Source organism: Echeneis naucrates, chromosome 20 (genome assembly GCF_900963305.1).
Source record: "Echeneis naucrates chromosome 20, fEcheNa1.1, whole genome shotgun sequence".
NCBI lineage: Eukaryota > Metazoa > Chordata > Actinopteri > Carangiformes > Echeneidae > Echeneis > Echeneis naucrates.
Window position 1 is genome coordinate 630916 of NC_042530.1, and position 20907 is coordinate 651822.

At 46.1% G+C, this 20907-nt stretch overlaps 4 protein-coding genes and 2 long non-coding RNA genes across 16 annotated transcripts; 4 read left to right on the forward strand and 2 right to left on the reverse strand.

Moving 5' to 3' along the window:
* The first annotated feature begins 662 nt into the window (after nt 1–662).
* Nucleotides 663–1736, forward strand: LOC115060738 (uncharacterized). Its single transcript, XR_003842284.1, has 3 exons — nt 663–1303; nt 1391–1468; nt 1556–1736. It is a non-coding gene; the product is annotated as an uncharacterized LOC115060738 (long non-coding RNA).
* Nucleotides 1737–1835: 99 nt separating this feature from the next.
* Nucleotides 1836–5135, forward strand: LOC115060736 (uncharacterized). The gene is made up of 5 exons (XR_003842283.1): nt 1836–1962; nt 2050–2204; nt 3431–3548; nt 3712–3779; nt 3904–5135. It is a non-coding gene; the product is annotated as an uncharacterized LOC115060736 (long non-coding RNA).
* tubb6 (tubulin, beta 6 class V) lies at nt 3297–7313 on the reverse strand. Of its 9 annotated transcripts, none has more exons than XM_029528790.1 (7): nt 7025–7311; nt 6335–6443; nt 5754–5864; nt 5229–5344; nt 4821–4949; nt 4644–4747; nt 3297–4169 (listed from the first exon to the last, which is right to left on the reverse strand). In XM_029528790.1, exons 1-7 carry the CDS (start codon nt 7079–7081, stop codon nt 3929–3931), a joined length of 867 nt encoding a protein of 288 aa, XP_029384650.1. In that variant the 5' UTR covers nt 7082–7311; the 3' UTR covers nt 3297–3928. The 9 variants fall into 9 exon arrangements, with proteins under 9 accessions (XP_029384650.1, XP_029384651.1, XP_029384652.1 ...); XM_029528791.1 differs by having other exon boundaries at nt 3297–4174; nt 4676–4747; nt 7025–7308; XM_029528792.1 differs by lacking the exon at nt 4644–4747 and having other exon boundaries at nt 3297–4294; nt 4949; nt 5254–5344; nt 7025–7313.
* Nucleotides 7314–8134: 821 nt separating this feature from the next.
* Nucleotides 8135–9407, reverse strand: cidea (cell death inducing DFFA like effector a). Its single transcript, XM_029528797.1, has 5 exons — nt 9317–9407; nt 9096–9242; nt 8879–9023; nt 8342–8514; nt 8135–8237 (listed from the first exon to the last, which is right to left on the reverse strand). The coding sequence occupies exons 1-5, from the start codon at nt 9382–9384 to the stop codon at nt 8135–8137; spliced, it is 636 nt and encodes a 211-aa protein (XP_029384657.1). The 5' UTR covers nt 9385–9407.
* A 1009-nt stretch (nt 9408–10416) lies between these two features.
* On the forward strand, nt 10417–14100 carry hus1 (HUS1 checkpoint clamp component). The gene is made up of 8 exons (XM_029528795.1): nt 10417–10561; nt 10913–11040; nt 11230–11406; nt 11550–11657; nt 11804–11878; nt 12281–12380; nt 12483–12614; nt 13147–14100. The coding sequence occupies exons 1-8, from the start codon at nt 10510–10512 to the stop codon at nt 13227–13229; spliced, it is 855 nt and encodes a 284-aa protein (XP_029384655.1). The 5' UTR covers nt 10417–10509; the 3' UTR covers nt 13230–14100.
* A 1014-nt stretch (nt 14101–15114) lies between these two features.
* On the forward strand, nt 15115–20360 carry LOC115061003 (NACHT, LRR and PYD domains-containing protein 1a-like). Of its 3 annotated transcripts, none has more exons than XM_029529212.1 (14): nt 15116–15313; nt 15584–15613; nt 15747–16000; nt 16234–16347; nt 16435–16576; nt 16806–16861; nt 17002–17269; nt 17534–17574; nt 17984–18039; nt 18385–18599; nt 18683–18960; nt 19127–19243; nt 19335–19479; nt 19580–20360. In XM_029529212.1, the coding sequence occupies exons 3-14, from the start codon at nt 15866–15868 to the stop codon at nt 19882–19884; spliced, it is 1872 nt and encodes a 623-aa protein (XP_029385072.1). In that variant the 5' UTR covers nt 15116–15313; nt 15584–15613; nt 15747–15865; the 3' UTR covers nt 19885–20360. The 3 variants fall into 3 exon arrangements, with proteins under 3 accessions (XP_029385073.1, XP_029385072.1, XP_029385071.1); XM_029529211.1 differs by having other exon boundaries at nt 15782–16000; XM_029529213.1 differs by lacking the exon at nt 19335–19479 and having other exon boundaries at nt 15115–15313; nt 15782–16000; nt 19580–19730.
* The last annotated feature ends 547 nt before the right edge of the window (nt 20361–20907 follow it).

Below are 20907 nucleotides of genomic sequence, written 5' to 3' on the forward strand. Positions count from 1 at the left end.
CTGACTCTGTGACGCTCCACACTGCCGGGCTGGGAGAGGGGGGGGGGAGGGAGAGAGAGAGGGAGGGGGGGGGGGGGAGGGGGAGGGAGAGAGAGAGAGAGGGAGGGAGGGAAGGGGTGGAGAGAGGGGGAGAGAGAGAGAGAGAGAGGGAGGGGAAGGGGGGAGGGAGAGGGAGAGAGAGAGGGAGGGAGAGAGAGGGGGAGGGAGAGAGAGAGGGAGGGAGGGGAAGGGGGGGAGAGAGAAGGAAGGGGGGGAGGGAGAGGGAGAGAGAGAGGGAGGGAGAGAGAGGGGGGAGGGAGAGAGAGAGGGAGGGAGGGGAAGGGGGGGAGAGAGAAGGAAGGGGGGGAGGGAGAGGGAGAGAGAGAGAGGGAGGGAGAGAGAGGGAGATGGGGAGGGAGAGAGAGAGAGAGAGGGAGAGGGGGAGGGAGAGAGAGAAAGAGAGGGAGAGGGGGAGGGAGAGAGAGAAAGGGAGGGGGAGGGGAAGGGGGGGAGAGAGAAGGAAGGGGGCGGCGGGGGAGGAGAGACAGAGCCGGGGGGAGAGGGTGTGTGTGTCCTCAGGGGAGAATGGAGGCGGCTCTCTCCTCTCTCCTCTCCCCCCCCCCCCCCCCCACACCACCCCCCCCCCCCCCCCCCTCGTCACCCCTCTCGTATATTTACATGCTACTGTACCCCCCTCCTCCCTCACCCCTCTTTACCCCGTTACCACAGCAGCCAGTTCCTTTTAAGGTTCAGTCCCTACACGCCGCTTCACTGAACCTCGCCAAATTAAAAGCTCTCACTTTCTTCCTCCCCCCTTTCCTCCCCCCTTTTCTCCCCCCTTTCCTCACCCCCACCTCCACAGCTCAAGGGCCCAAGGCATGTTGGTAATTGTCCTATTTGTATAAATGCCAATAAAGTCCCACAAACATGAAGAGAGGGCAGCTACTGTGTGTGTGTGTGTGTGTGTGAGGACGCACACACACACAGGTCGAATAATTTAAGCTGCGATTAAATATCTGTAACCACTAGAAGACAGAAAAAACGCACACACACCTCTTTCATGATCGTACAACCTCGACAACAGCTTGAGTTGTGATGTTTGGATTCAGTGTGTCTGAGTTTCCTTCTGTGTGACAACCAGGAAGTAAAGTTTTTGTGATGACGTTACACCGAAAGGCCTGAAGTTCTAGTTTTTATAATCTCCATGTTTGTTCTCCTCCAGCTCCAGAGGAAGCTGTCTGCAGGTGGCGTGAATTGTTACAAACTGAGTCTGACTCAGGATCAGTCCGGTCCAGTTCGGCGGACAGACTGCAGAGTTTAGGATGTAAAAGGAAAGAATCATTTAGAACCTTGTTGCTGCTGTTGGACCGGAGTCTGAATCTGACATTTCATTCTTGTGTGTGTTTCCAAGTTCAGCGTCTCATCCAGTGACTGGACGGAGGTGGGTCATTCTGGACCTGAATAATATCTCAGCTAATATGACACGCAGGTTTGTTAAAGAAGTGTGTCGTCATTGTTAGTCGGCAACAGCTCGGGATGAAAGTGAAAAAGTCTCACTTTGGTCCAACCTTCACAGACCACCTGTGGTGAGAACAGACTCCTGGATGTCCAACTGAGGTCACGTGACCTGAAACGCTTCGTGGAGGTTCGGAACCAGAACCAGGAGCTCTGGACGAGCTCGTGTTGGAGCCAACCACTAATCAGCCTCCTCGTTAGCTGCAGCCAATTACCTGAGGTCGCTCGTTAGAGGCAGCTGCTGCTTCAGCAAATCATGTACACACACAGACACACAAAGACACAGCAGTGAAGTTTAATTGTTCATTCATTGAAGATAAACTGTTCACCAGCAGTTTCACGGACACGTGGTTGTGTTGCAGCGCCGCCAAGTGGCCACTCATGAAAACTGCAGGAAATGATGACACAAGTGGAAGGAAACAAGGAAATGAGGAAAGGAGACCAAAAAAGGAATTCCTCAGTTGAATTGTTGAGTGTTTTTGTCTTTGGCCTCATTGAGATGAAACTTTTGTGTGTTTTGTGTTTCCACTCTGAGAGTGTCCTCTTTTCATAAAGTCTCAGGAGCTGATGAAGAAACATCCAAACCAGAGACCACATTTCTACATTTCCCACAATTCACCTGGGCAACATCTTGAATTCGGCCCTCGCTGTTTGGTCAAAGCCGATTTGGAGAATGAGACCACTGAAAACAACAGAAGATGGAAAAGACGGTAAAACTTGAATTAACAGAAGAAAATAAAATGTGAAGCTGTAGTTTCCTGCTGAGACAGCTGCAGGTCATGATGGTCCTCAGTCGCTCTCAGCAGCTCAGAGGGTTAAAGAAAACCTGAGAACACCTCCAGATCCGGACTCAGACTCTGATCCTGCTTCAACCCAAAAGAGAAATCAGACCATTTTTATAGCTGATTGGACTCAGGTCGTCTCCCTGCTCTCTGATTGGCTCATCAAACTGATGGCAGACAAAACAACTGTTGATCGTGTCGATTTAGAAGATGTCACTCAAACAGAGTTTGAACTCTGGTGACCTTAAGTTTGAACCCTTAGACTGACTTCACCTTTTTCTTCTATCTTTGGCTTGTCTGTTTGGTTTTTAAAATCCAGCAGGCGTCGTTTGAAAAAATACATCATCACAATCATTTCATCAGAAAACCTCATTCAAGTGTTTTGGGCATCCTGTAACCATGGCAACAGTGCTGCTGTTTGGAGCAGAGCTTCCTGAGTTCTGCTGAGCGACACAAAGAGACACAGACACCAGCCCAGCGTTTTATGAGGCCGATAATCCGCCACACAAACAGAACTGCTGGGAAATCAACTCTCTGGGAGATTAACGGGCTGCGGACAGAAGTCAGCTGACTCTGAAACGATTCTTCTGTCATCGAAACGCAGCATCCACACTTTTCACTCAGCTCACAGCAGACAACAAAACCTGAGAGGTCTATTATTCTTGTGTCCCTCAGTGTCCTGACACTGTTTACACTATTTAACTTCACTTCTCCAATCTGAACTGTAGATGAAGCGCCCAGTAAGTTTACAGCAACACAGCTGAGGCCGTCGCTTCTGGAGTTTTAGATCGCAACTAAACTTTTACAAACATGGTGATTTAAGTCTAATGAACAAGAACAAGAACCTGAGTTGTTGAAGACAACACAAGAAATAGAAGCTATTAACTGATAAATGATGGGAATTCACAAAATGGAGAAGTGAAATCAGTTAATGTTCATTTAAAGTGATGTTGAGCTTTGGACGGCCAACATGGCTGCGTATCGCAACACAACACACAAACACAACAGACAGGCAAAGATTCAAGGCCTCGAAAGAAGCTTTTATTTATTTCAACCTCGCTACCTACTCACACATACAAAGGTCACAGCTTGAAAACAAGTGTGTGTCTGTTGGTGTAGAAATGATCAAATACTCTTCATCATCCCACTTTTAGCATCTTGTAATCGTCAGAGTTCATCATGAGACCAACAACAGTCATACAACAGGACCGTCGTCTGTCGCCGTGGAAACCGACTACACAGACATCAAACGTAATCAGGAAGCCTCCTCAGGTAATAGTTAATAATAAATATTGTCAAAGTTATGAGCTTCATTATTAATTGTGATTAATTGTGTTTACGATCTTTTGGATTAGAAAAGTTGGTTCTGCTCAGTTTCAATGACACATCGAATGATTATTTTCACTTCAGATAAATGTTTTTGTCTTTCCAACAGATTTCAGGTCTTTGAAAGATTCCTGATTGGTTCCCAAAAATGTGTTTGGATCTGGAAATCTTCAGCTGGTACAGATTTTTATATTTTCTACTGAATCAGTTCTCAAACGTCAAACTGTCTGATTGTTTCAGAACAGCTGGACCTGACTTATTGTTCTGACATCCCATGACTCCCCTCCTTCTGTCGTCTCAGACCTTTACCGCCGTGTCCGAGCTCTTCACTCGTTGATCTCGTCCTCCTCATCCTCAAAGTTCTCCTCGCCGTCGTTGGCGGTGGCCTCCTGGTACTGCTGGTACTCGGACACCAGGTCGTTCATGTTGCTCTCCGCCTCGGTGAACTCCATCTCATCCATGCCCTCGCCGGTAAACCAGTGGAGGAAGGCCTTTCGGCGGAACATGGCCGAGAACTGCTCTGAGATCCTCTTGAACAGCTCCTGGATGGCTGTGCTGTTGCCAATGAATGTGGCGGCCATTTTCAGCCCGCGAGGAGCAATGTCGCAGACGGCAACCTTCACATTATTGGGGATCCACTCCACGAAGTAGCTGCTGTTCTTGTTCTGAACGTTCAGCATCTGCTCATCCACCTCCTTCATGGACATGGGCCCACGGAAGACGGTGGCAACGGTCAGATAGCGGCCGTGGCGAGGGTCACAGGCCGCCATCATGTTCCTGGCGTCGAACATCTGCTGCGTGAGCTCTGGAACAGTGAGGGCTCGGTATTGCTGACTGCCCCTCGCTGTCAGAGGAGCGAACCCTGGCATGAAGAAGTGGAGTCTGGGGAAAGGCACCATGTTGACGGCCAGCTTGCGTAGATCTGCGTTGAGTTGTCCGGGGAAACGGAGTGAGGTGGTCACGCCGCTCATGGTGGCCGACACCAGGTGGTTGAGGTCTCCGTAGGTCGGCGTGGTGAGTTTCAGAGTGCGGAAGCAGATGTCGTAAAGTGCCTCGTTGTCGATGCAGTAGGTCTCGTCCGTGTTTTCGACCAGCTGGTGGACTGACAGGGTGGCGTTGTACGGCTCCACAACAGTGTCCGACACCTGACGGGACAAAAGAAGAACTGATGTCAAACAAGGTCACGGAGGCAGAGCTCCACGAGTTTCCTCCTCGTACCTTCGGTGAGGGCATGACACTGAAGGTGTTCATGATCCGGTCCGGATACTCCTCCCGGATCTTGCTGATCAGCAGGGTGCCCATGCCCGAGCCGGTGCCGCCGCCCAGAGAGTGAGTCAGCTGGAAACCCTGAGACACAGCACACAGGATGAGTCGCTCTGTTTACTCATTTATTCGTTTACTTATTAGTTTCATGTGTGAACACAAGCAGCTGGTTCTAAAGCCGATTACAACCAGCATCATTTTAAAGTGACTGACTCATTTAATCTGATCTCAGAATGATTAGATTGGATCTGGTTGGTAATTCAGGATTCATACAAGTAATCACGAAATTAAATAAACGTGAAAAAAGTAAACTGTACTTTGGCTCCGCCTACAGTGGTTTTAATCAACCAATGTCCTGTTCACCTGGAGACAGTCGCAGTGCTCACACTCCTTCCTCACGACGTCCAGGACCGAGTCCACGAGCTCCGCCCCCTCCGTGTAGTGACCTTTGGCCCAGTTGTTCCCCGCACCTGTCTGACCTGCAGACAACCAATCAGATCAGGGAAAATCTGTGTGTGAAATATAAAACGATCAGCACAACAGATGGGATCATGTGTGCGGACCCAGACTGCTGTGGTGACCCAGTTTTCGGGGACAGGAGGTCTGTGAAGCTGCTGGATTAGATTTCATGTGTGACAGTTTATAAAACCCTTCAGTGTGTTCGTGCTGCCGCTGCGTCACCATGCTCCTGAAGCTACCCACAAAAAAAAAAAAAAACATGGCATCTTTTTTCCAGCAGAGAGCAGCTGCTGAACTTAGAGGAGCTTTTAGGTGATTCCCACGAGTGGTGGAGACCAAACACTGAGCTAAAGCATCTACCCCACAACAGGTGGAATAAAATTTCACTTCAGACAAAGAATCTGATGAGTTCAGAAAAGCTTGTGTTACCAAAGATGAAGTTGTCCGGTCTGAAGAGTTGTCCAAAAGCACCTGAGCGAACGCTGTCCATGGTTCCTGGTTCCAGGTCAACCAACACCGCCCGGGGGACATATTTATGTGCTGCACAAACACACAAAGGAAGGTCAGCCCTGCCTTGTTTCACTGAAGGTGCTCCATCTTGGAAGGACCCCACTATAAAACCTCTTCCAGGAGATGTGAGCTGCACGTTGCAGGAGTGGCTGTTCAGGTTTGAATCAAATAAAATGAATAAAATAAACCTTCAGGGGAATCAGAGCAAACGGAAGACAGTTTTTATTTTTTCTTCAGTGTCGCAGCGAATCAGTGAAAACAAGCTACATGTGGTGAAATAACAGAATTTTATTTTCCCAGATTGCAGCCTTTTTTTTTTTTTTGTAACCGAGAGCTTCACACATGAACTGATGGAGTGGAAGAAAAAGATCATTCAACTAGAACGAAGGGAAAGATCAAACTGAAGCTGCAGCGATGGATGAAGTTCTGGTTTGTTTGAAATGGTTTTCAGTTTTTTAGTAGAAGTTGAACTTTGACCTCAGTGACTCGGCTGTACTTACAGGACGCTTCGTTGTAGTAGACGTTGACTCTGTCCAGCTGAAGAGCCGAGTCACCCACATAGTTTCCCGCCGGGTCGATGCCGTGCTCGTCACTGATCACTTCCCAGAACTGAGTCACAGCAGGAGAGAAGAAAAGACATGTGACTTCCTGTCCTCTCTGACTCCGACAGACTTCATGTTTTTAAAAGGTCGAGGCCGTCACAGTCTGTGGACACAACATCGTGTCCGTCCACCCTGCAGGTCCAGTTTCCTCAACACAGAATAAATTCAACCAAACCAAATAACAGAGATCTGTCCATCTGTCCATCCAGGCAGTCAGAAAACATCGACCTGGACGGCTGGTCCAATATTACCCAGCATCCTTTGTTTCCACAGTGGACTGCTGTCTCTCTTTTTTTAACTTTAAGACTCACACTAGAATAGTTGTGTGTTTGTTCAGAGCCCCAGTGTGAGTGTGAGTGTGTGTGTGTGTGTGTGTGTGTGTGTGTGTTCACCCAGATTCCTGGAAGTCTTTCTGCCCCCCCCCACGGATGACTTTATTAGTTCACTCATTCACTCCTTTCCTCTCTGGACTGATCCATTAAATTTCGATCAGTCAGGTCACGTGGTGCAGCCGGTGACACCATAAGCAGAGAACTGACTGAGTCCATGGTTCTGGTTCTGGTCCTCAGAACTAAACCCGGTCTGTACCTTGGTCCCGATCTGGTTCCCGCACTGTCCGGCCTGGATGTGAACGATCTCCCTCATCTTATTTCTTCTTCTTTGCCTTCTCTGCTGGTCCTGGTTCTGGTCCCGGTCTGTCCGTCCTCCTGCTCGGAGCCGCCGTCCGTCAGATAAACGAGGCGCGCTCCTCCTCCTCTCATGCGCGTCCACGCGACCACGCCCTGGTCAGGCGGGGGGGGGCATTAAAGGTCCTTCTACATTATAACAACACCGGCTGAAGTCCAGACAAGCAGGCTGCTATTTAACAAGAGGACTTTCTGAAGTCGGTTTACATTGAAGTCTATGGGAAAATGTCCCTCCTCCTCCCTGATGAGTTTCTGGTCTCAGTCTGAAATACAACGTGATGTTAATTTTTTTGAATGAAGCTCCATTTAGCAGGAACCAGAGCAGGAACAGAATCAACAATAAAGTATAAATGTGACAGGAAGTCTGACTTGGATTTCCTTCTGGATGAGGACCGAGTCCGGCCGTTTCTCTGGTTCCCACAGAGAGCGGAGCAGATGTACAGTCCTGCTGCTGGATTCCTGTTTTATGGCTCACAGTTCTGTGTAAAGTGACACTGGCCGGCCTCAGCAGCAGCTGACTGCTCTTCATCATCGTCTCTGAGGAACCTGACAAGCAAAACTCCCCTGTAGGTGTCAGACATTCAGAGCCTCAGTCATTATCCAGAAAACAAGGAGACATTCAGTGTGTGTTTTTAGTTAGTTCTGGTTTTCTGAGCTTCTACAGAGAGTCTGAACTGAGTCAGGCAGGGTCAGCTGATTATCTGGAGCATTTTTAAAGATGAAAAACAGGAAGAACTCATTGTGGCTCTAAACATGTCGAACAAAAAGATCTGTGATGTTTTTTTCTCTCCATCGAGGATCTTCAGGTTTAGAGAGGCAATCAGAACCAGATAAACCTGGAAAACAATCTTTATCCATATTTGATTCACAGGAACATTTTTATTTATTTTACAGCTTTGCAAAGACAATATCTAAAAAACACACAAACAGTCAGTTAAAACCCTGCTGCTGAGTATCGGGACAAACAGGAAGATCTCCAGTTTCTCTAAAATCGGAGTGTGAAGCGGACACACTAACAGTCGCCCTCTCCGGTGAACTGCAGTATGGAGGACGACGTGTAGAGCAGCAGCTGACCCACCAGTCTGCTCAGGTGGCTGAAGCAGCGCAGCACCGACCTGCAACCAAAACACCGGAGCTGTCAGTTGGCACAACGCAGACAAGGCCACCTGCCGAGGAAGATCAGGAGCCAGGATCCACCACTGAGTGAAGGCGAACTCACCTGAGCACCTGTTTCACCGTGGTGCACCTGAAGTCGTAGGACAGCGAGTACATCTCATACAGAGTGGCCTTGACTCCCAGGCAGCACAGGAAGTCCTTCGGGTGCAGCTTGTAGAGGTCAAAGGTCAGTTTAGCAATCTCATTCCTCTTCGGCTGCCGGAAACTTGGCGAGATCTGAGTGGCACAGCAAAAGAGAAGCTGGAGCTGCAGAGATCTGGACTCAGGTTCACCCTGTACACCTGACGCCACCTGGTGGAGGAGCTGACGAGTGAAAAACAAACCCCCTGCAGTGGAATCTGGACCCAGCTCTGGTTTTTACATAAATTAGGACGTTTCTAATCCCAGATTCATCTTGTGGCTGCAAAAACCATTGTAATCACTAAAAACTTAAACTAGTAAGTATTAATTCTGACTCACTTGTTTTGAAAAGTGCTACACAAAAGGAGAATTATTCATTATTCTTGTTAGAAGGGGGGAGTTAAAGGGGTCATCTCCAGAGACAGCAGAGCTGAATTATTGGAGGGCCTCCCTCACTCACCTTGTTCTGGGCCCACATCTCTCCTTCCTGCAGCACCATGAGGGCCGTGTTGTCAGGCAGAGTCTGGAAGAAGTCCTCAGAGTCCACCACAGTCCCGTCCTCCTCCAGGACCAGAGTCAGGAAGACGAAGGACCGCACAAAGCTCCTGGCAACCTGAGAGCACGAAGGAAACCCGTGACTGACCTGATCCTGGTTTTTGGACTCGGTCCTGAACAACATGGCGGCCTGATCCAGCAGGTCGTCCAAGGACGAGGCCACCAGGACCTGACGCTGCCAGAGGGTCCGGGAGCACACCGCAAAGGAGCGGGACTGGGCCGGGGACAGGAAGTGCCGGGAGATGGTGGTCTGGACTGTGTTTACCGACCTGGGAGAGACGAGCAGATGGGTCAGACCGGTACGGAAACTAGACCAGAACCGTGCAGGAGCCGGATCACCCACCTCCTCAGGGGCTCCGGCACCAGAGCTCGGGCGTATTTCACTCCAGACTGGATAGACAGAGGCGCCATGGTGATGCGGATCGGAACCAGAACCAGAACCAGCTGAGTGGCCTCACCTTTAAACCTCATTACCAACGGTGGCCTCTGATTGGTCCGTCAGCAGAGCACACAGCTGATCAACTCCCAAATAAAATTAAGTAAAGATATGAATGACTAAAAGAACCAGAATACATTTATCACATCTAATTTAGCAACAGAAGAACTAAGTCAGCTAATATAAAAATATTTTAAGGTTTGAATTTCCAGCAGTTGATTTCTAATAATTACAGGATCAGCCTGGAAGCACACAAAATTTTAGTTTCAACTGTTTTTATTCACAGAAAATGGAATCAAGTTTTATTGAAGTCACGAAGAATAGAAAATACTAAATAAAAATTTCTCTTTCTCTCTCTGCATGTTTAAACAGTGAGTAAAAATAACATGATTTCCCTCTGAAGAGCTGTAATAATTCACATCTCTCCCCACTCACACATACTTCTTTAGGAGGAGGTTGTTCCAAAGTTGAAGAAAAAATTAATCTTTAAATTGGCTCAGGTACATATTTAAGGATTTTATGAAGGAACAGAGCTGGTATTTGTTTGTTTCAGTGTGAGCTGAGATTAGGGAGAATTTGGTATTTGCAGATCAAATAATAAAAATCCCCAAGCCTTTATTTATAAGAACCAGCAGGGAAAAAAATAATTTACACAGAAGGAAAAATAACCCAGAGAGACTACGTTGGTTTGAGCCTGCTTTCACATACAAGACTGTCATCGTTAGATCTGATTAGGTTTAAATTTACTGACTTCATTGTCATTGTAAGCAGAAAAACTAAATTAGAGCTAAAACTCAATCTGGGGCATAAATAAATGTTCTAAACATTTAAAAACAGACATGATTTGGAGTTTGATGGAATAAATAAGCTAAAATCAGGTTTCGGATACCAAAATATAAATGAAACGGATTTTTTCGGTTTAAAATGGGAAACAGAATAAAATCAGTTTGCTCCAGAACAGAAAACTTTATTTCCGCCGGCTGCTGTTTCTGCCGGACCGCAAAAGCGGGCGGACCAAACAATCCGGGGACAGTTTTAATTTTGCTTTTGTGAATCAGAAAAACGGAACTTCACGGTTTGTTTCACCAACAGAACTCAGGATGAAGTTCAGGGGGAAAATTGTGGACGTCGCTTGTCTGAACCATTTTAGCCGTAAGTCCGTTAGCTTTTAGCTTCTTCAGCTCTGTTAGTTCCGTTAGCTTTTGGCTTCTTCAGCTCTGTTAGCTCCGTTAGCTTTTGGCTTCTTCAGCTCTGTTAGCTCCGTTAGCTTTTAGCTTCTTCAGCTCTGTTAGCTCCGTTAGCTTTTAGCTTCTTCAGCTCTGTTAGCTCCGTTAGCTTTAGCTGCTTTAGCTCCAATAGCGTGTCGGAAGTTGACTTGTACTTAGTTTACTTGTATGTTTTACCAGTAAATTATGACAAAAAGTGGGAAAGACACAGAGCCGGTGTTTAATCTGACCATGTCCGAGTTTCTGGATTAACCCTGTCCTTCCTCATCCTCCCCAGGAGTCATCACCACCATCTCCAAGCTGACCAAGATGTGCGTCCTCCGGATGACTCCGGTCCACCTGTTCTTCGTCCTGTCCGGGAAAGTGGCCAATGGAGGCGTCAGCATGTGGTGTGAGCTGTTACAGGTGAGAGGATGCTCCAGATCACACCAGTCAAGACAGCCACTTTAATGTGCTCAAGTATCCCTCAGATGCTGGAGCTCAGAATGACCGAGCTTTAACTCCAAACACGACACCAGGGATCCCTCAGTCGTGAAAGGTCTGTGGAGAGGGAGGCCGAGGCTCATCCTGTCCGTGTGTCCTTCATCCCTGCAGGCCAACTTCTTTGATGAGTACCAGATGGAGGGTGTGTCAGCTGAGGACAATGAGATTTGTCTGGAAGTGACTCCAGAGAACCTGTCCAGAGCCCTGAAGACGGTCCAGAACGCTGTAGCTGTGAAAGTAAAACTGACCAAGAAGCACTGTCCCTGCCTGACCATCGCTGCAGAGCTGGTGAGACTGAAGATTAAACTTAAAGTTAAACTGAAGATAAACCAAGATTGGTTTATTCTCATTTTGTCCGCTTGTGGGCAGCAGACTCCGGTGGACTAATAAACTGAATGTGGAATTATGATGTCCCCTCTCCGTTTGTCCAGCCCACCCTGTCCAGCATCAGCCGAGTCGTCACTCATGACGTCCCAGTTGATGTCATCCCCCGGAAACTGTGGTATGAGTTCAAAGAGCCTAGCATGCCAGACTTTGATGTAAGTGACAGGAAGTGCAGGACATGTCCAGATCTTTCACAAAACACAAAAGACACATTTCAAAGGACGGTCTTCCTCTGACATGTGTCTTCATTTACAAGTGCAGGAGACTTTCAAAAGATGTTCCTGTCTTGTGGGTGTCCTAGGTCAGCATCTACCTGCCTCCTCTGAAGACTATGAAGAATGTTGTGGACAGGATGAAGAACCTTTCCAACTTCCTGGTAAGGTCACTTTTGTCCAATCCTTGTCTGAGTCTGAATAAATTTACAAAATGATGTCATCATCTTCAACGTACAGATTAGAGGCTAGAACTAATATAGTGATTAGGAAAGTTTGGAGGTCATTTTGAAAATGAAATATATCACCAGTGGAAGGCTGAATGAAGATGAAGATGACCTGCTCTTCATACCATCCCGCCACCGGAGCCAGATTCATTTGTGAGATTATTCCAGTGTCTCATGATCGGGTGTGTGATCTTAATCACATAGTGTGTGTGTGTGTGTTTTGTCCCCCCCCCCCCGTGATGATTACAGCCTCAACTGCTGAACTTTCCGGTCACAGCTCTTCTTTTTCCAACCCATGTGGTTCAGTTTGCTACCTGTGATTTTCTGTTTGTGTGTCAGGTAATCGAGGCCAACCTGAATGGAGAGATGAACCTGAAGATTGAGACTGATCTGGTTTCAGTCACCACTCACTTCAAAGACCTGGGGAACCCTCCCTGGGGTAAAATGTCCTTTTTGTTAGTTTCCCAGTTAACGTAGGGACTCACAGTGGTTCAGATCTGGTCCCGTAGCTCACCTCTTTTGTTCACTCCTGCCCCTGCAGGTGGTGACGCCTCACAGGACAGCGAGTCTCAGAGCAGGGATCCTGAGGCCATGGCTGAGGCCAGAGTGGACATCAGGAGGCTGCAGCAGTTCCTCATGGGGCAGCAGGTCAACCCCAGCAAGGCCATGTGCAGTAAGTGAGCCTTCATCCAGATACACATGTAGAATGTTGGGAAAATTTGTTGTGGCCTTGTGACTGCAGGATTATTCATACACCATCATGGTCAGCATGATCGTCAAACCACATGGATATGAGCTCAGTGGACTGCATTAATGAGTGCACAAGGAAGCTCTCAACAATGACTTTGGCTGCTGCATAAAGAAAAACATCCAAGATTCAGCTCTTTGAGACTTTGGTTATATTTTCCATATTATTTTTGAATGGTGTTGGACTGCAGCTAATGATTGTGGCAGCTATTATTATTTATATTATTTGATTATTCTTTTGACATGTAAAATTACATCCTCCAACAGCTGAAGATCACATTCCTAAATGTCTTATTTTGTCAGACTGGCAGTTCAAACTCTTGTAGGCTTCTAGAAAATACTCGCATGGTAACCTGGAATAATGAAATAGTGAAAATTGCATTTAAAAAGAAACCCTAATATTCAATGACAGTTTTTTGCATCCCCAGTTGATTGACTTTGTCCTTGTCACCCCACAGATATTGTCCATCAGAGAGTCGTCCACCTGATTCTGCTGCATGAAGATGTCTCGCTCCAGTATTTTATCCCCGCTGTGGCCTAGACCAGATCACACGGGCAGTTTCTGCTCACTGCGAGTTAAAGGAAATTAAAAAATGAGCTTAAAAAGCATTTTTCCCAAGTGGAACCAAGGACAGGACAAACACCAGCCCTGCATGTCTGGAAGTCTGTTCTTGACTGAACTTGGTTGGATTCCTAAAGGTGGAGTTCAGGAAGTTTGGAGGACCTGAGGTGGTAGCGAGGACATGAAGGTAAAGCCACAGTCATCAAGGAGGATGATGCAGAAAAAGTGGCATTTGGATGTTTGAGATTTAAGAAAGGGCATTGAAAAAATTAGCACAAATATATTTTTGAAAGTTCAGATTGTTACATTTTGTATTAAAAATGTTGAAAATTTAAAATGTTTTGGTTTAGTTAATTTTTTTGTGAATACATGCATGTGTTACCACCCTTTTAATTTTTTTATTTCATTTCTGATGCCTCAAAGTCTCAAAATGATCTTTGAATAAACTAAAGGAACTCTCAGAGTCAGCAGGTTCTGACTTGAAGGACAGAACCTTGTTATAAATAATGCTGCTTGTGAGGTTTGTCCAGTTTTATAACAGATTCTCACTGCGTATGTTTAAATGATACTGGTCCTCTCCTGCTCTGGGAATTAGAGCTGAAAATGTGACGTGTTTCGTAAAAGACCATTGAGTGCAGATTGCAGATGAGTTCTTGTAGCTTGTGTAGTGGTTTTCTCTTGTTCTGAAATAAGAGTTGTAACCATGATCAGAGTGAATAAGTGACTCCAGCTTAGATTCCTGTAGGGAAGTCAGATGTCAATTTTTGCTCTATATGATGCTCCATTGTTTTGGGCTTTTTGGCCCTTCACAGTGAAACAGCCGGATTTATTCGGATTTTAACCACCTGCTTTTATTTGTAGCACTTTTATTTTTCGGTTTGTGCTCGAGAAGTGAATGGTTTGCATTTCCTCGTTAATTTATGTTAAATGTGAATTTAACCCATAGTTAAATTCCCATAGTTGGGATCTGAATTGAATCTTCATCTCTTAAATTTAGTTTTCAACCAAGTGAAGGAATAATGTGTTCACATGTGAAGCTTCTTCAAGGTGAGTTCAATTACTTTCTTTGGTTTGATTTGGCAGTCAGCTGTTAGGTTTGAAACTGTAAGGGGCTGAAATCTTTGATAACTGCCTTTAAGGGTGGTTTAACATGCTTCACACATGCCAGCTGGTAAGGTGGTCCATTTAAGTTAAAATCCATCCAAGTAGCATTAATTGAATTTGAACAAATTACCTTTTGGATAAAATAAAGCATCTCTCGCTCTCTCGCTTTCACCAACTCACGCATGCTCAGTGCAGCCAGCGGGGCCCCAGAGGGCGAGTCCGGCTCCACTCGGCTCCTTTCGGCCTCACTCGGCTCCTTTCGGCTCTGATCGAAGGGACAGTCGGAGTTTGCAGAAGTTGTCCCGGAAGGAGCAGCTGAGCTGTTTCCATGTTTCTTCAGACACGTTTCATGTGAAAGTGGCCGAACTGTGAGCGACTTCAGAGGCGGAGAGACCGAGAGAGAGACCGGGAGGAGCCAGAGGAAACACCGGAGAGAGAGACCGGGAGGAGCCGGAGGAAACACCGGAGAGAGAGACCGGGAGGAGCCGGAGGAAACACCGGAGAGAGAGACCGGGAGGAGCCGGAGGAAACACCGGAGAGAGAGACCGGGAGGAGCCAGAGGAAACACCGGAGGAAACACCGGAGAGAGAGACCGGGAGGAGCCGGAGGAAACACCGGAGAGAGAGACCGGGAGGAGCCGGAGGAAACACCGGAGAGAGAGACGGGAGGAGCCGGAGGAACACCGGAGAGAGAGACCGGGAGGAGCCGGAGGAAACACCGGAGAGAGAGACCGGGAGGAGCCGGAGAAAACACCGGAGAGAGAGACCGGGAGGAGCCGGAGGAAACACCGGAGAGAGAGACCGGGAGGAGCCAGAGGAAACACCGGAGGAAACACCGGAGAGAGAGACCGGGAGGAGCCGGAGGAAACACCGGAGGAAACACCGGAGGAAACACCGGAGACAGACCGGCTGTCGGCTCCAAACATCTGGATCTTCACCTTCTGTGTTCCAGCTGTGCAGGTTTTGGGTCTCTGTGTGTCACTTGCTGTAAAAATAGTATGAAGCATCTCTTTATTCTGTGCAACACATGCAAACCGAGCATATTTTCATCAAAGTCAATATGTTTTATTTATTTACGGGTTATCACCCCCAAAACGTCAGATGTCACAAACCTTCCTGACAGGAACAATCAATTTATGTTAAAAAGTTTAAAAGTTTGTTCGTTTCATAACCAGTTTTCAAAGAAAAGCCTTTACAGCATCATTGAAAACATTTCGTTTCTTTTCTCAGATGTCACTGAGAGGAGAAAAAAGCTTCCAGGTAATGATCTGTTTTTAATGTCACTTTATTTGAACTACGATGACATCCAGGAGCAGGACGTCCTGGATTTAGAATAAAAGGATAACTGCAGTTCTCATGAGGCTGTGTGAAACAGATGGTGAATGTGTCTCAGTTTTGACAGCTCTTGTCCTGACGGTGTCCTTGAAGGTTGTCCTACTGTCGTCCACATCGCTGATGATTTACTGATCGTGAGAGCAGACAAAGTTCCTCATCTCTCTGTCTCCAGCCTCGATGGAGGAGATTCTCAGATTCTTCTGGCCCCTCAGACCAATCGAAGGACAAGTGTTGCTTTTCATCACTCCTTCTGTTGAAGGTTTCCGGCAACTCAATGTATTTCTCCTGCCACTCACTGTCCACCATGAAAGGGTAAAGATTATTTGAAATGCCAAACTCAGATATCTTTGATGCATACCCAAATATTAAAGTCACCGGATTCGTGATTGGGAGATTTTCCCTTTTTTGCTATTTCATTGTTGAAAACATTCCAATGTGATTTAACGGCTCAACAGGCCATGTGACATAAAACTGTTGATTTGCACGCTACTGAAGATAAAACCTCTAAATAAAATGTTCTGATTGTTTTTTGTTTTTTTTTTAAGGTGGGGACACAACAGGGAAGGTCTGTTTACATCAGGACGTCTTCCAAATGCCAACTGATTGAAGGTGAAATTTACACAGTTTGCTGTCCTGAGGCTGAAAGCATCCTGCCTAAGGTGAATAGTTTGGCATAAACTATTACACGTGGTTTAGCCAGCTTGAGATTGTGCAGAGATACTGACACTGGTGTCCTTGGTCCTCAGAGAGCAAGATTACCATGGAGTTCTGAAGGTAATTACAGCCCAATATTTGAGCTTCAGCTTCGTGAAGATCTGGTAGAGGCTTCGATAACCGTCCAAGACCATACCAAAGCAGATGTGTGGAAGCGTCGCATTGAGCTGCCTGGTAAAGTCTTACTGTCCTGCAGCATCGCTCCATCTGACAGAGTAGATGTGAATGTGTTGTTCTTCCATAATACATCTTCGTTAGGGATGGGAAACAAGAACTGGTTTAAAACTGTCCAAACCATCTGAATTCTTTGCGTCTCCGATGATGGGCTCGTGTATTCTTACAGCTCTACGTTTATTTGATATCTGCATGATAAATGGATACAGGTACTTGTTCATCTTTTAAGGTCCTGGTCCATCACAGCCTCAAGTCAAACCAAAGACTCCACCTGCAGGGCCCCAGGTTTGTGTGCCGCTGTTCTTCAAGTCACTCAGTCATATTGTACTATTCTTTTCATTCAGCGTCTATCTACGCTGAAGTTCACAGTTAGTCATTGTCAACTCCGTAAAATCCTCCTCTGCTGTCTCTAACCTCCAACAAAGAGGACAGAGAAAAACCTCATCTACATCCTGACCAATCTGAAAGACGATGAGTTTCAGGACTTCAACTTGATCCTCTTTAAAAAAATGTTGGATGATGCTCCTGCCAAAGCAAAACAGTTGTTGGAGGCAAACAGGGAGGAAACTGTGGAAGTGATGGTGTTCATCTATGGACTAAGAGGAGCTGAGAAGGTGATGGAGCAACTTTTAAATGACATCAAAAGGTCTGACCTGGTGAAGAAATTAATAAACATCGACTCACAAGCAGAAGGTCAGTCACAGAAAGAGAAACACATTTCATCAGTTTATTCATGAACAGACGTTAAACCAAAGTGTCGCCCGCTAACGTATCTTTGAGTGAAAGCAGCTACAATCAGCTAAAACAGCCATATAACATGTTGAACCTGCCCACACAGCCAAGAGAAAAACAGAATCGACCACAGAAACTTCTGAGCTGCTGCTGTTGGCCTCTGATTCTCTGGCTTCATCTCAAACGTTGATTTCTGTCCTCTGCTGTGTCTTCTCCTTCACTCAGGTTATTCTCCTGCGCCTATGAAGGGCATGAGGGTTATAATGGTAAGAGAACAAACTCTGTCCTGGCACCCAGACAAATCTAAGGCTTATCCGTTTGTGCAGGTGGAGAAGGAGAATTTGATTAAAAAACTAAACTATCAGTTATTTCAATATTATTCCTCCTCTCTTTCATTCGAATGGAGGAGTGATTTTACCTGGTCAGCTGTTCTGGTCTTTTGTCCACACTTGTTAACCTTCTAGTCTTTAATCTGCTTTCACAATTGAATGTGATGTTATGGAATTTAAGTAGTTGGTTGTTGAGAGTGAAGACACCAACAGTGCTGCAAGCTGTGTTGGTTCAGTGGACTGTTTCTGTAAAGTGAAGGCAAAGCTGTGGACTCTGAGATCACCTGTTCGTTTGGCTGAATCCAACTCGGTAATATCACAGCTGATATTTCTTTCTGGTCAACAGGGTTCAAAAAGCTTCAACCCTGAGGTGAAACTGGAATCCACAAAAGTCTCCTACAGGTAATCACGTGCTCAACTTAAGCACCTTCTTCTCCCCCCACCAACAGATTTACCCTTTTAGAGTCTCATGGATGGCTCCTGTCTCCCTCTCCTTCAGTGCTCAGTGAGTCACTCTTGTGACCACAACATCATTTCCATTCATCCACCAACATTTGTGTGACCACTGTCCTTTCCTTGTATCTGTAGTTTTTACAGAAATGAACAAACACCTGAGGTGGCACTGGTTTCTGAATACAACGGGTGCTGATCCAGCTGTCAGTTAGTCTGAGCAGCTCAGTCTTGTCTCTGGGCTCATGAAGCAGAGAACGGTTTTCGTGTTCTTATTCAGCTTCCTGTGTCCGGCAGGTTCCGGTGTCCTGGTCCAGGTGTGTTCCAGTGTTCTTGGACTGGACTGGTGTTTGTTGTGGATCAGGAGGTGGAGCTTCTCTACAGAACTGTCCAATGGGATGAAAGCCTCCTCCAGTCAGCTGGCAAGATGGCTGCTGGGCCGCTGTTCGAGATACAGTGTCCTCAGAATGCTGTCCATCAGCTGCACCTCCCACACTGTCAGATAAAGGAGGGTGAGTTAATGACACTGACCGCTGGATGAAAAGCTTAACCAACTGCTTCATCCTTCAATGATCAGCAAACCGTGTTTTCACAGCTCTGCCCACTGAAGACCGGCTGCTGTCCGTTGTCCACATCAGTGATGATGGAATGAGCTTGCTGGAACCTCTGGAGATCACAAACACTCATGTGATTGTCACAGTCCCTCATCTCTCTGCCCTCGGCCTCGTCCTGGCTGCGGGAGAGATGTTACAGTCTATATGGAACTTCTTCAGGGCTATCCGTGGCCAACTGCTGCTGTTCCTCCGATCTCTGGATGGAGACAATCGAATACTTGATGTGTTTCTTCTGCCAAGCAACATCCCTGTGTCAGAGGTAAAGCTTTGTGTCTGTGATGCTAACCATCAACATTAACATTAATCAAACCACCTCATTCTGGAAAAATCTGAACTGCTAAGTTTTCCTCTGAGTTCAGTGGGTCCATACAAATGACTTGAATGTTTGAGCACTAACACCAAAATTAAATGTCCTGTTGCTGAAGGTTGCTGCCCAACAGGTTGATGCTGTTTACATCAAGATCTCCTCCGACTGCAAACTGATCATTGGCAAAAATTACAGTCTCCACTGTGACACTATCACATTCCACATACAGCCTAAGGTGAGTCAGGTCCACAAACTTTAATGGTTTAAATGGAAAGATGTGACGGGTTTTACAACAGACCTGACAAGGACATCCTCTGGGTTTACAGTCTGCAGAGTTTTGGTCAAATTATGGACCAAATTACTTTGCAACGTTTGAAGTTTTCCTCAGGACTGCAAAACCAGAGCAAGTGGCCTTAACTGTCAAAGACCACGTGAAAAAGGAAGTGTGGCAGCGCTTTGTACCTCTGCCAGGTAAAGGTTCATCTGGCTGAAGCAGCAGCAAACAAACAGGATGGAATCCCAGTTATAGATTAGACATCTAAAAGTGATCTTTTCTCCGGCTTTCTTCTAGCTCCAAAGGTAAAAATACCTGTACCAGCAGATGACAGCCGCTCACCAATGGAGAAGTTGTTTGATACTCGACCAGAGTTTGTTGAAAGAGCTTCTGAAGATGATCTAAACCAGCTTCTGGATAAAATCTATAAGTGTGGCATAATAACTAGAGCTGAAATGTCATCATTGAGAACAAAGAAGAGAGATGACAAAGCACGAGACATGATCGACATCATACACATGAAGGGAATCGATGCCTGCTCCGGTCTGATTGTTGCTCTCCGTCAGGTGGATCCGTTATTTTCCAGAGAGCTGGGATTATGAACAAGCAGAAGCCAGCAGGATGAATTGTTCTGACCCTTTATGGGGTGGACTTGAAATACAACTCTGAGTCCCGCCACATCAAGAACAACTCAGGTAGCTCAGGAAGTACAGGGATTGGACATTGAGAGTGTTGTTTCCATTTCCACTTCATACACAACTTCTCTTCAACTTCTCTGGCACATGATGGAAGCTAAAAAACCTTATAACATTTAATGTTTACTCATATTTTCACCTTATTACACAATACAAGTTTTTTTCTTTTTTAACAAGGCTGTATATTTCTGCTGTATTGGGAACTACAGAACTAAGTGACACTTTTGGCCACAATGACTATTGACTGATGCTTCAACCGTCTTTGCTGTCTGTCTGTCTTTTAATACACTGTACAGTTATAATATTGTCTATTGTTATACTGTTTATATGTATATTATACTGTTATATATTGAACTTAATTTTATCGTGTGTATATGTGTATATATGTGTATGTGTGTGTATGTATGTATGTATGTGTATGTGTGTGTATGTATGTATGTATATATATATATATATATATATATATAATATACACACATTTTTTTTAATTTTTTTTTTACATTTTATTCTGATCCTCATGCATTCCTATCTTGTGTGGAAAGACAGACGGGAGTTTTAATGTGCACATGACAATAAACATCTTGAATCTCTCTCTCTCTCTCTCTCTCTCTCTCTCATATCACCTGCGTACAGGTGAGAATAAACCTTTTTCCGGTTTCACCAACTCACGCATGCTCAGTGCAGCCAGCGGGGCCTCAGAGGGCGAGTCCGGCTCCACTCGGCTCCTTTCGGCCTCACTCGGCTCCTTTCGGCTCTGATCGAAGGGACAGTCGGAGTTTGCAGAAGTTGTCCCGGAAGGAGCAGCTGAGCTGTTTCCATGTTTCTTCAGACACGTTTCATGTGAAAGTGGCCGAACTGTGAGCGACTTCAGAGGCGGAGAGACCGAGAGAGAGACCGGGAGGAGCCAGAGGAAACACCGGAGAGAGAGAC